Source organism: Bubalus kerabau, chromosome 2 (assembly GCF_029407905.1).
Source record: "Bubalus kerabau isolate K-KA32 ecotype Philippines breed swamp buffalo chromosome 2, PCC_UOA_SB_1v2, whole genome shotgun sequence".
In the NCBI taxonomy this organism is placed as follows: Eukaryota; Metazoa; Chordata; class Mammalia; order Artiodactyla; family Bovidae; genus Bubalus; species Bubalus kerabau.
Genome location: NC_073625.1, coordinates 44144049 through 44157493, shown reverse-complemented (window position 1 = coordinate 44157493; position 13445 = coordinate 44144049). Strand labels below are relative to the sequence as shown.

At 46.4% G+C, this 13445-nt stretch overlaps 1 protein-coding gene across 1 annotated transcript in view; it reads left to right on the top strand.

Moving 5' to 3' along the window:
- Positions 1-13445, top strand: part of DLGAP2 (DLG associated protein 2) — a 634262-nt gene that overhangs the window by 555818 nt on the left and 64999 nt on the right. Inside the window, exon 9 of the mRNA XM_055567595.1 lies at positions 314-525. Within this exon, the coding sequence (XP_055423570.1) occupies positions 314-525 (212 nt within the window). The remainder of the gene's footprint in view (positions 1-313; positions 526-13445) is intronic.

Genomic DNA, 13445 nt, shown 5'->3' with positions numbered 1-13445 from the left:
TTCTCAAGGTTCAACTGCTTTCTCACCACAAGGAAATAAATCTAAGTGTTAGCAGTGGTTTTTCCAGGTGCTGAAACTACGTTTTTTCCTCATTCTACTTTTCTAACATTTTCTCACTTTTCCCATAACGTTTGTCACTTTTATAACAGGAGGAAAAACAATGATTATATGTGAACATCCTTTTGGGATTTGAGTGACGGACCATGAAGAAGCATGTGACGTTCAGTGCTTAGTGCCGGTGACGAGCCGTGTCTTCGGGGGCCGTGTCCCCAGGAGGCAGCTGGGGCCCTGACGCCCTGTGTGCTCTCCCCAGGTGCCCCAGGACGAGTGGGCAGGGCGCCCCACGGGGGGCAGAGACGACGAGATCCCCTGCAGGAGGATGAGGAGCGGGAGCTACATCAAAGCCATGGGCGATGAGGACAGCGGGGACTCGGACTCCAGCCCCAAGACGTCCCCCAAGCTGGCCCTCCGGCCGGAGCCCCTGCTCACATCCATCGGACAGAGGCCGCTGGGAGACCTCCAAACGTAAGCCCCCCGCACCTCCCCCGCCCCAGCCCAGGGCTTTCCTCACACGAGCCTGCGGTCAACCCAGAAAAAGCCCAGGATTGAAAATATTGGACTCAATGGCCATCAATTTAAAGTCCTCTTTAAAAAACCTATCAGACCTTTGGTTACACTTACTGCATAGTAATTAAGGAAATATACTAGGGTGATTTTTAAGTCAGGTATTAATAGTTGAGCACCGGTCATAGCCAGTGAGCACCGGTCATGGCCGGTCATAGCACCGCTCATAGCACCGCTCATAGCCATCCATGCCTTCTCAGATCATTGCAGCTATTTATCAGGAGTTCCTGTGTGTGTGAGACAGTCACAGTGGGGAGTTTTCTGTTTACTGTAACTTTACAGGTGCGTATGTAGGCAACAAAGTTTTTGCAAGGTAAGAACAGGAACTGGATTAATTTTACAAATATCATAGAATATGCTTTATATATTTGTCCAAAGATACACTGTGGGGTTTTTAAAATTGAAATATAGTTGATTTACAACGTTGCGCCAATCTGTGCTGTATAGCAAAGTGAGTTAGTTACACGCATGCCCACATTCTTTGTTTAAAGTCTTTTCCCTGGGTTTATCCCAGGATATTGGGTACAGTTGCCTGTGCGCTTGTTTATCCAGCCTGTCTGTCACAGTTTGCACCCGCAGTCCACGCCCACCCCCAGCCTCCTGGCAACCACACGTCTGTTCCGTGTCTGTAAGTCTGCTTCTGTTTCATAGATAAGTTCATCTGGGTTACTTTAGATTCCACATATAAGTGATATCATATGGCGTTTGTCTTTCTCTTTCTGCCTTACTTCACATAGTATGATAATCTCTAGATCCATCCACGTTGCTCAAATGGCATCATTCCACTCTTGCTTATGGCTGAGAAATGTCCCGTTGCATATCTGTTCCACACCGTCTTTGTCCACTCATCTCTGCATGGACAGACAGCGTGAGCCCCGGTCTTGGCTACTGTGACTAGTGCTGCGGTGAACACAGGGGTCGTGCTAAGACACACTGCGGATAAATTCACCTGATTCCCAAAAGATAAACAGAGGAAACGAGCAACTTGGCTATTCGTTTGAACGATGAAAACACGACTGCAGTTCTTAGCTGTCAGACTGTCGTGTGTTTCCTGTCCTTCCAGCTAAGTCTGGATTCACATGCAAAGAAGCACCTGCTTTTTCCACCACGAGCCTGGCTTCTCTGGTGTGGAGTTTCGACAAGAGGGTGAAGCGGCAGGTCGACGCTGTTCCCGGGGCATGTGCTACATTCTCCTTATATGTGTGCAGGTTATTCTTTTCCCCCAAATCTGATGCTGCAGTGGATACGTGACACAGAGTGGGTGGTGCCGTGCCCAGACAGCACCATGCCTTGTAGGACGACTCCGCGGATTCGCAAAGTCCATGAAACTCCCATAGCAAGTTGTTCCTTGTGTTAAGATACGAAATTTCTCTTGAAAATATGTTACTGGGTGGTACATCAATTAAGTTGTTGTTATTGGCCATTAGGATCTTAGCACATCTTGGGATTTTATAGGTTTCAATATCATTTCATTTATTTTCATCTTAAATGACCTCACAAAAGCTCAGCTCTTTCCCCAGGGAGGTTAAAACTGTGCCCACGTTATGGAACAAAACCCTGACTCAAAGGGATGAGGTGCCTTGGCCACATAAGGGACCAGGGGTTTGAATGAAAATGGTTATTGTAATCCCACGTTCAGGGAAAGTACTTCACCTGAACAGCAGGAGCGCATGCCAGAGACCATGTGCTTTCTGTGAGAAAGGAGAAGGTGGTTCCAAAGTTGGGTTTAAAAACATGGCCCTGAGCAGAAAGTCTGGGATTTAGCAGCTCCCCGGGTGTGTTTCCCTCCAGCACCACAGAACTTCACCAGCGGGAGCTGACTGACAGGCAGATGAAGATTCAAATGATAAACATAAGAATTAGCGTCTGCTGACCTCCTTCAGGTTTTTATTCTCCTCTTGGTATGCACAGTTAATTCTATTGATGTTAATGATGGTATTCAAGAAGGCAGATAAAATAGCCAGAAATAGCCCAGTAATTATACTTTAGTTCTAATTGGATGGATTGAGGATGGATTGATGTTCTTACAGCTAAACTATCATATGGGCATGCTGACCCCTGGGGGTTTTACGCGCCTCCTGCCTCACATAAACTCTCCTGTGTGATGGACTTGCCCAACAAGCCTGCTTTGATCTGCCTGGCTGAGACCTGCAAGGGTCTGGGGCTACCTGTCATCAGGCCTTTTGAGCCACATAATGTAACCCCGCTTCTGTGAAGGCTGCTTGACCTCTGGGAACAGTGGTTCTGTTGAGTGTCTTGTTTTCCTGCTGTTACACCAAGAAAGCAGCCAGTCCTCCCATTAATAACTGACCGTGCTTCCTTATTACACGTGCAGGGATTCTGGCTCTCCCCTTGCTGTGTTCTCTAAACAGTGCAAGGTGACAGAAAGTCTTTTCACTCTGGAAAGAAAAATGAAGCAAAAACAAACAAGCAAAGACTTGTCGCACTTGTTTTGCTGCCCAGAATTCTCAAGAGTTGTGTTGACTGATCGAGGACAAACTCTGTCTCTCTGTGGGTCAGACCCTGACCACAGGCAGATGCCACTGAGAGCTATTTTAAATGCAATGTAAATTTCAAGATACTATTGAATCCAATTTACTAGGTTTTAAATTAGTTTATGTATTAATATCTGGAGAGTTCACTTTTTATTATTATGAAAGGTAGACCAACTAATTTAATTTTAGGGTCTTTTTCTACTAAGTTGAATTGAGAAGTCAAATCTCTAATAATTTTGAACATCTCTGAGTCATTCTCTCAAAAAGGTAGCATTTTAAATTTGTAGAGAAAGGAGAGCTTATGTTACAAATTACTTCATATGTAAAGATAAATCCAGGCGGGTTACAGATATAAACATAAGAATCATGTTGGCATGTGTGACTGTATACAGGTGTGTGTATATGTCTATATGTGTATGTACAGTGTATTTACATGTGTATGTACAGATGTGTGTATATGTATACATGTGTATATACAGGTGTGTGTATATGTCTACATGTGTATGTATGGTGTGTATATATGTTTACATGTGTATGTACAGGTGTGTGTATATGTATACGTGTGTGTATACAGGTCTGTGTATGTACATGCGTAGATATGTACATAAATCTGCATATGTGAATATTTTACAATCTTGAGTTGGAGAAGGCATCAGTCGCTCAGTCGTGTCCAACTCTTTGCAACCCCATGAATCACAGCACGCCAGGCCTCCCTGTCCATCACCAACTCCTAGAGTTCACTCAGACTCACATCCATCGAGTCAGTGACGCCATCCAGCCATCTCATCCTCTGTCGTCCCCTTCTCCTCCTGCCCCCAATCCCTCCCAGCATCAGACTCTTTTCCAATGAGTCAACTCTTCGCATGAGGTGGCCAAAGTACTGGAGTGTCAGCTTTAGCATCATTCCTTCCAAAGAAACCCCAGGGCTGATCTCCTTCAGAATGGACTGGTTGCATCTCCTTGCAGTCCAAGGGACTCTCAAGAGTCTTCTCCAACACCACAGTTCAAAAGCATCCATTCTTCAGCACTCAGCTTTCTTCACAGTCCAACTCTCACATCCATACATGACCACTAGAAAAACCATAGCCTTGACTAGATGAACCTTTGTTGGCAAAGTAATGTCTCTACTTTTCAATATGCTATCTAGGTTGGTCATAACTTTCCTTCCAAGGAGTAAGCGTCTTTTAATTTCATGGCTGCAGTCACCATCTGCAGTGATTTTGGAGCCCCATAAAATAAAGTCTGACACTGTTTCCACTGTTTCCCCATCTATTTCCCATGAAGTGATGGGACCAGATGCCATGATCTTCGTTTTCTGAATGTTGAGCTTTCAGCCAACTTTTTCACTCTCCTCTTTCACTTTCATCAAGAGGCTTTTGAGTTCCTCTTCACTTTCTGCCATAAGGGTGGTGTCATCTGCATATCTGAGGTTATTGATATTTCTTCCGGCAATCTTGACTCCAGCTTGTGCTTCCTCCAGCCCAGTGTTTCTCATGATGTACTCTGCATAGAAGTTAAATAAGCAGGGTGACAATATATAGCCTTGACGTACTCCTTTTCCTATTTGCAACCAGTCTGTTGTTCCATGTCCAGTTCTAACTGTTGCTTCCTGACCTGCATATAGGTTTCTCAAGAGGCAGGTCAGGTGGTCTGGTATTCCCAATGCATATCCCAACCTTATTCCACAGTGAGAAACTACAAAATATTGACATTTTAATTCATAAAACTAAAAACATATTCATGGTAAAGGCCAACAAACAAATGAACAAACTAAAGGTACTGTCACCAAAGTAAGACAATCATGGAAACCTGGGGAAATGCCCCATGATACAGGTGACACGTGCTCACATTCCTAACACAGAGAGACACCTTGCAATTCAGTCAGGAAGAGATGAGCACTGCAGCCATATAAATGGGCAGAGGCCAGAGAAGACGTTCACATACCTCATCAGTGACTGAAAGTCTGGGAGAGCTCTAGCATTCCACTGAAAATTAAAAATCTAAACTCCCGTTCTAGAGTGTAAAGGTGCAGAAATGCGGTGGTGCTCACTAGTTCACGTGCATCACTGAAGGAAGCAGTCAGTTGCCCGCATGCCCGTCAGCAGAGATCTGGTCGCACAGGTGGGTTCACCTGGAAGAGCAACACAGGTAAGATGCTCTTCATTGTTACATCATCAGTAATAGCAAAAGTTATAGTAACCCAGAGTCCACCGTGACAGTACTCACTGAACAATAGATATATGCAAGTATTGAAATAGTAGAATATTATTAATAGGGTGTACAAGAATATTCAGTTCCGTTCAGTTCAGTCGCTCAGTCGTGTCTGACTCTTTGCGACCCCATGAATCACAGCACGCCAGGCCTCCCTGTCCATCACCAACTCCTAGAGTTCACTCAGACTCACGTCCATCGAGTCAGTGACGCCATCCAGCCATCTCATCCTCTGTCGTCCCCTTCTCCTCCTGCCCCCAATCCCTCCCAGCATCAGACTCTTTTCCAATGAGTCAACTCTTCGCATGAGGTGGCCAAAGTACTGGAGTGTCAGCTTTAGCATCATTCCTTCCAAAGAAACCCCAGGGCTGATCTCCTTCAGAATGGACTGGTTGCATCTCCTTGCAGTCCAAGGGACTCTCAAGAGTCTTCTCCAACACCACAGTTCAAAAGCATCCATTCTTCGGCGCTCAGCCTTCTTCACAGTCCAACTCTCACATCCATACATGACCACAGGAAAAACCATAGCCTTGACTAGACGAACCTTTGTTGGCAAAGTAATGTCTCTACTTTTGAATATGCTATCTAGGTTGGTCATAACTTTCCTTCCAAGGAGTAAGCGTCTTTTAATTTCATGGCTGCAGTCACCATCTGCAGTGATTTTGGAGCCCCATAAAATAAAGTCTGACACTGTTTCCCCATCTATTTCCCATGAAGTGATGGGACCAGATGCCATGATCTTCGTTTTCTGAATGTTGAGCTTTCAGCCAACTTTTTCACTCTCCTCTTTCACTTTCATCAAGAGGCTTTTAGGCAGATATAAAAATGAGGAACACTTCTGTGTGCTAATTGTGGAGCAATCCAGATTACATCAACTTTAAAAAGCAAAGTACGGGACATTATTATATAGCTGCCACTTTTTTTAAAAAAAGCACGCGAGACTGAGAATCTTTTTATGTTTATTGTGATTACAGATTCTCTCTTTTTTAAATTTTTTCATGTGTTTTTTGGCTGTGCTGGTTCTTTGCTGCTGTGTGGACTCTTTCCTAGCTGTGGAGAGTAGGGGCTGCTGTTCGTCACAGTGCTCAGGCTTCTCTTGTCGGGGAGCGCAGGCTTCAGGGGCGTGGGCTTTAGGAGTCGTGCCCCCTGGGCTCAGCTGGTGCAGCTCCCGGGCTCACCTGTTCTGCGGCCTGTGGGACTGAACCTGTGTCTTCTGCCTTGGCAGGTGGACTCCTCCACTGAGCCACTGGGGAAGACCCAATGCTGCCACTTTTATATGATAAGATGGGAAAATAAGACTAAAATGCATGTCAGATTGTATTACATAAAGAGACAATAGAAGAATAAATAAGAAGCTAATAAAAATGTTTACATCTAAGGAGCGAGGAGGAAGTAGGTGTAACAGGGATGGACATGACATCTCAATATGCCTCTTTTTATATATGGTAAGGACCTTCATTTATGCAAACGTGCCATCTATTCAGAAATATCAAAACTTAAAAGACGTAATAAAAGAAAGTAAAACCCACTCTCAAGAGACAGAGCAGCCAAGAGAAGATTTAGAGATGACTCATGACAGATCCATCAGAGAGAACTTTAAAATAATGGATTAATGCCATAAAAGATCGAAGGGAAAATGTGGAGTACTCAAAGACACCAAAGGGAAATTGGCAGAGAGAGAAAGTCTAAGGAAGAGGGAGGCAGAAACTGCAGGGGAAAACCACAGTGTTAGAAGCAGAGGTTTAGTTGCTGAGCTCATCAGTAGATGCAGCACAACCACGTGATGGTCAGTGAACTTGAAGACTGTCCACAGGAATCACCACACACACAGAAATGCAGGAAACAGAAGCAGAAAAGAGCATCCAGGAGCTGTGGGCAAACGTTAAATTGTCCAAGGAACTGAATCCCAGGAGGAAAGGAGAAGGTGAACAGTCCATGGAAGAAGCATTTGAAGATGTAACGCCCAAGAGTTCTGAAAACAGTGAAGGATGGCAAATCACAGATTGAAGAATCTAGAAAGCCTCAAGAAAGATAAGTACCCCAAACAAACCACCAAAACCGCGTACAAATACACACATATTCAAACCACCAGAAACCAAGAATAAAGAGAAAATCTTAAAGAAAGCTGGAGAAAAATAAAGGACATTACACACAGAGGAATAAAACCTTCTCACAGGGTTTTTGTCATAAACTAGTCAAGCCAGAAAACAATGAAGTGACACCTTTAAAGTATTAAAAGAAAAAACCTATGAAGCCAGAATTTGAGACTTAGAGAAAGTATCTTTCAAAAATGAAGAAAAGATCAACTTTTGAGGATAAAGACAGCCACTATTAGCTGTTTTTCTCCATTTTAATTCCTTTTTCAGATTTCTGTAATGAATATGTAAAGTGTTTAACACTGACCACCTTTCCTTTCCAGCCCTTTGGGCAGGGAACTCGACTCAGAGGTAAAGTAATATACTGTCCTTTCTTCCCGACATTTTCCCTCTTCTCATCGTAGGAGCTCTTGAATCCCGCCGGCAAGTCAGGTCGTTCCTGACCACCCTCACGGCTGCACACGCGTCCCCTTGGTCTACACCCAGCTGCTTCTGTGCGCTTTCTCTCCTGCTCATCCAGCCGTGACACGCGTGTACCCCCACAGCGCTGAGGGCAGTGCCCAGTTCATCTCCTGGCGAACCAACGGATCTGATTGCCTAATGGATGGAGAGCTGTCGCGCTCGAACCATGAAGAGTGCTGAAAGCCATCGCTCTTTAAATGCGAGTCGCTCTCTTTACATCTGTGGTCTTCAGATACCTAACAGCGATGGCATGGATGATCAGCCAAACACTTAGGAGAAGTCAGACAGGACTTGCTGTTAACTAAACAGAAGCCGACAGCTGTCAAAGCCCCAACTGTCTCCAGACAATGCACTGAATAAAGAGATTAGAGCAAAAGAGGTGAATCTGTAAGATTTGAGGGCAAAATTAAACAACATTAAGCCTAATAGTAAACCTAAAGCAGCAGTGAATTATGCAACTTTCCTAAAGGTGGTAAAGATGAGTTATTCTATTAAAATCATTGCCTTCCTTGGTGTATTGTACTTAATATATGAATTAATTTCTTTATTCCTCCAATAAGTAAGTTTGTGCTAGGACTGGGTGTGTAAATAAGGTATCAAGTAAATAAATGAATGAACATACAGACTGCCAGGGCACTAACCAGGCAAGCGAAACTAATCAGTTAATTTTCAATGACAGGAATCATCTTTACAGACTATTAAAAAGTGAGATTTTGAGGAACCAAATTGCTTTGGAAATAATTTATTGAGATAAAGATGTTTTTAAAAATCTCTTTTATTGCAAAATTTGGCAAATATATATAAAAATGTATGTTCATTCTTTAACTTTTTATTTTGTATTGGAGTGTAACCAATTGCCAATGTCGCGATGTTCCAGGTGCACAGCAAAGAGACCGAGCCACACATATACACGTACCCCTTCTCCCCCAAACTCCCCACCTACCCAGGCTTCCACGTAATGCCGAGCAGAGTTCCCTGTGCTGCACAGTAGGTTCTTGTTGGCCATCTATTTAAAAATATAGCAATGTGTACATGTCCATCCCAAGGCCCCTAACTGTCTCTTCTCCCCATCCTTCCTGCCGGTAACCGTAAGTTCCTTCTCTCCATCTGTGAGGCTGTCTCTGTTTTGTAGACAATTTCAAGCCTCCAATGAGAGCTCAGTTTGGCTGGCACCTTAGTGTCCTTCTGTGATACTGTGAGCAGAGAACCTGGTCACTGTGGGCCAGACTGTGACCTACAGTTCTAAGGCAACCTAACCCTTGAGTGTTGCTTTAAGCCACTGAATCTATGACTATGTGTTATGTGGTGTGTTAGTCAGGGTTCTCCAGAAACACAGAGAGTGTGTGTGTGTGTATGAGAAAGAGAAAGATAGACAGGGGTTAACTGTAAGAAATTGGCTCTCCTGATTGTGCAGGCTGGCAGATTCTAATTCTGCAGGGCAGGCTGGCAGGCTGGGGTCCCAGGGAAGACCTGAGGTTGTGGCTGAAGGCTGAAGGCACAATTTCTCTTCCCCAAGGAGGTCAATCTTTTTTCTTAAGACCTTCAACTGATTAGATGAGGCCCACCCATATAATGAAGGGCACTCTGCTTTCTCAGTGTCTAAAAATTTAAATATTAATCACATCTAAAATCCCTGGGCTTCCCTGATGGCTCAGTGGTAAAGAATATGATTGCCAATGCAAGAGATGTGAGTTGAATCCCTGGTCCAGGAAGATCCCCTGGAGAAGAGAATGGCTACCCACTCCAGTATTCTTGCCTGGGAAATCCCATGGGCAGAGGAACCTGGCAGGTTATGGTCCATGGGATCACAAAGAGTCCAACAGGACTGAGCTACTAAAGCATGCACATCTAAAAAATGCCTTCACAGTGCTGTCTAGACTCAGTTCAGTTCAGGTCAGTTGCTCAGTTGCATCCAACTCTTTGCGACCCCATGGACTGCAGTACACCAGTCTTCCCTGTCCATCACCAACTCCTGAAGCTTGCTCAAACTCATATCCATTGAGTCAGTGATGCCATCCAACTATCTCATCCTCTGTCATCCCCTTCTCCTCCTGCCTTCAATCTTTCCCAGCATCAGGGTCTGTTCCGGTGAATCAGTTCTTAGCATGAGGTGGCCAAAGTATTGGAGCTTCAGCTTCAGCACCAGTCCTTCCAATGAATATTCAGGACTGATGTCCTTTAGGATTGACTGGTTTGGCTGTCTAGACTACTCTTGACCACATTGCTGGGTCACACAGTCAAGCCAAGTTGGTACATGAAATGAGCCAACAGACATAGCAATGGAAAACGAATATGTGAAAGTATTAGCCATGGTCATCTCTGGGTGGTGGACTTCTGGCTGAATTTCATTTTCTTTTAAATATTTTCTGAATTTTTTCCAAAAGTATATGTTAGTGTTAACATAAAAAAATATATTGAAAATCAGTTTTATTGTCTTCTAAGCCTCCTTGTAACCTATAAGTACTGTTTCTTCAAAAATAATACCATATTTAAAACAAATTATCCTTGTGTTGTAAAGTTACTACAGTAATAAATTTATGCTCAGTGACTTTATTAGACTTTGCAGCTTCAAGTGGAATTATAATTTTATGTGGACTTTAAAGCCATAAAATGGAGCTTATTCCCAGTAGTACTGCCATATTTTGTGTCTCCAGGGCTCATTTTACGTGAGACATACAGTGGGAGATGCTCGGGGAGAGGCGCGTGTCCTTGGCGGGGGTCGGGGCTTGGCGTTATCACCAGGGAGCCTCTTCCTCAATGGTGCAAAAGGGGTGAGCATTTGAGGGCTGCCAGCCTGGACCCTCTCTGAAATCACTTCCAAGTCCAACACCATCATGTGTACCTGGGGAGGAGCCTCCGCACTCCTGGACCAGACAGTGAACGGCTTTTCCTGCACAGACCCCCTCCCGGGGCCAGACCCCGCCCAGTACCGGGTGACTTCTGGCCACTGCAGAGTTCCCATACCAAGAGTCCTCTGTCATTTTCCTGCACATTCGGTGTCATAATTCTTCTTTTCCATCTTCTGTGTCTTTCTCTACATCCTGATTACATTATCGCCTCCTCAGATAACAGTGTACACTCATTTCTTTTTATTATCCTGGTAGTGGTCATGCCGTGGCTCTTCAGCTAACACTGTTAGCTGACGGGGACTCCACTTATGATCTGTTTCATGGTACAGTTACACTGTTATTTTCATTTCAGATGGAGGTGCATTTAGAGATTATCTCCAATCACAGCAGGATGCTAAATTTTACTGTCAACTGATTCCTACATTTGTATGGTGACTATTCAAGTAGATGTTAAAGTCAGCATTTATCATTAGATATGGCAATAGTAAAAAAAAAAAAAACTCTTTCTTCTTAAGTAGTAATAGCATGTACCTCTTATTTTATACAGTGGTAGGTAGTCAAACATTTAACCTATAAAATCAGCAGTCAGAAAATACAATGGAGCGAGAAGAATGGAAACAAACATTTATCTGCCACAGTGGTTTTTAATTTCTGGTACTAACGGGGAAAACACAGAACAGAGTGGCTGTTGCCAGCAGAACAGAACGTGTTCTTCCCATGCTGGCCCTGGAGTTTACCTGGTTCCCTGTTGGTCTCACTCTCCAGACTTCATACTAAGTCCCTCCAGAGCGTAGAGCTCACCCCCATTTTTCTGACAGAGTTGGCGCTTAATAATGTTTGATGGATGGAATTGCTTTTAAGGAAATTTTAACTGGGGCCATTATGTGGGGTTGACTTCCCTGGTTGCTCAGTCTGTAAAGAGTCTGCCTGCAATGTGGGAGCCCTGGGTTCGATCCTTGGGTCAAGAAGATGCCCTGGAGAAAAAATGGCAACCCACTCCAGTATTCTTGCCTGAAGAATGCCATGGACGGAGGAGCCTGGTGGGCTACAGTCCATAGCGTCACAGAGAGTTGGACTTGACGGAGTGACTTTCGCTCTCGTTCTGTGGATTGTCAGTGATGATTTCTACTATGACCTTGTGTCCCAGGCGTCTCCCTTGTTATGCTAATAATTGTCTTAAAAACTATTCCTGAAAGCCATAGAGAATCACTGAAGAAATTCAAGTCAGCTAGCAGATTCCTGTTCTAGAAAGGTTGATCCAACTGGGTGGACACCATCAGATGTCCGTCAGGAGGCCCGGGGTAGTCACCAGGGCTGCCTTAGTGATGTTGTGTGGGTTGAGAAAACCGGCCTGGAGGCAGACGTCCTAGGGACAGAGTGGGACCCCCAGGGCTGTGACTTGGGCAGGGCTGGGGTGGCGTGCAGTGAGCGGCTGCTGTGAGGAGGGCAGGCATGGCGACGGCACCGAGTCTGGCAGGGCAGGTGGCGCGCAGTTGCCGAGAGGGGTCGCCCCCAGGGTCCCAGCAGCCGGGCATGAGGATGCCTGCTTTCTGACTCTGCGGGGTCGGCGGCGGTGGGGGGGGGGGGGCGCCAGAGAACAGCAGGCACCCCCAGGGGACCAGCGCTGCTGCGGTACCCTACCTTCCTGATTCGGATGGCAGGGCCCACAGACGGGCAGGAGAGGCTGGGGGAGTGGCCAGGGTCTCAGCCACGTGGGGAGATGGCAGGGCTTCCCGAGGAAGGGGCCATCCCAGCTGTCCCCTCCTGGACGGTCCAGAAGAGGCAGGGGCTGCACCCCGGCCCCCTCCCCGGGGCAGGCTGCTTCCACAGTGGCTGGTCTCACCTGTCACTCATGGACTCTCTGCGTTTTCCGTTCTCTTCAAAATCCGCATTTTCTCACTTCCTTTTGTCGAGGGTTTGATGAAAGAGTCTCTGTATGTGGACTGAATTTTTCTTTGATCTCCACGACCTGGAGGTATCTACTGCCGTCCTTTGTGTGCAGACTCTGCCCCCAGAGGATGCTCCGTGCACACCGGCCGAGTACGTGTGTCAGGTCTGTGCCAGCCCAGCGGCACCCGGGCGGTGTGTGTAGCTCAGTGAACAGCAGGTGCGTAGGTACCGCGGTGGTTGGCGCGGCGTGCCGGTCGCCATGCTGCTGGAGCCTCGCCTTGCTGCGCCGCGGGCGCCTGTGATACGCCAGGCTGCTGAAGCCTCCAGCGGTGCAGCTGTGCCCGCGTGTGAGGCCTCTCCCTAATGCGCGCGACTGGGGGCTCAGAGGGCTGGTCGCTGCAGCACCCTCCCCCTCAGATGGGCCCCGAGAGCCCCTCGCGGAAGGGGCAGGCCTGAGGGACCCCAGCCCCTGCTCCCCTGGCCTGAGGGTCCAGCCAGGCACTGGCCTGAGTGTGAGCATCACGTCATGGATCCAGTCTGGTTCCGCCGCCCTCAGACAGGCACCCGGGACAGGGCTGAAAAGGCAGCACATCCTGTGACTGTGTCTCCGGGCCCAGGCCCAGGAAGGATCAGGACAGATCTAAGTACTTCCCAGGTGGCTCAGCAGTCAAGAACCCACCTGTTAGTGCAGGAGACTCGGGGTCAATCCCTGGGTCGGGAAGACCCCTGGAGGAGGGCATGGCTACCCGCTCCAGTATTCTTGCCTGGAGAATCCCATGGACAGAGGAGCCTGGCAGGCTACAGTCCATGGGGTTGCA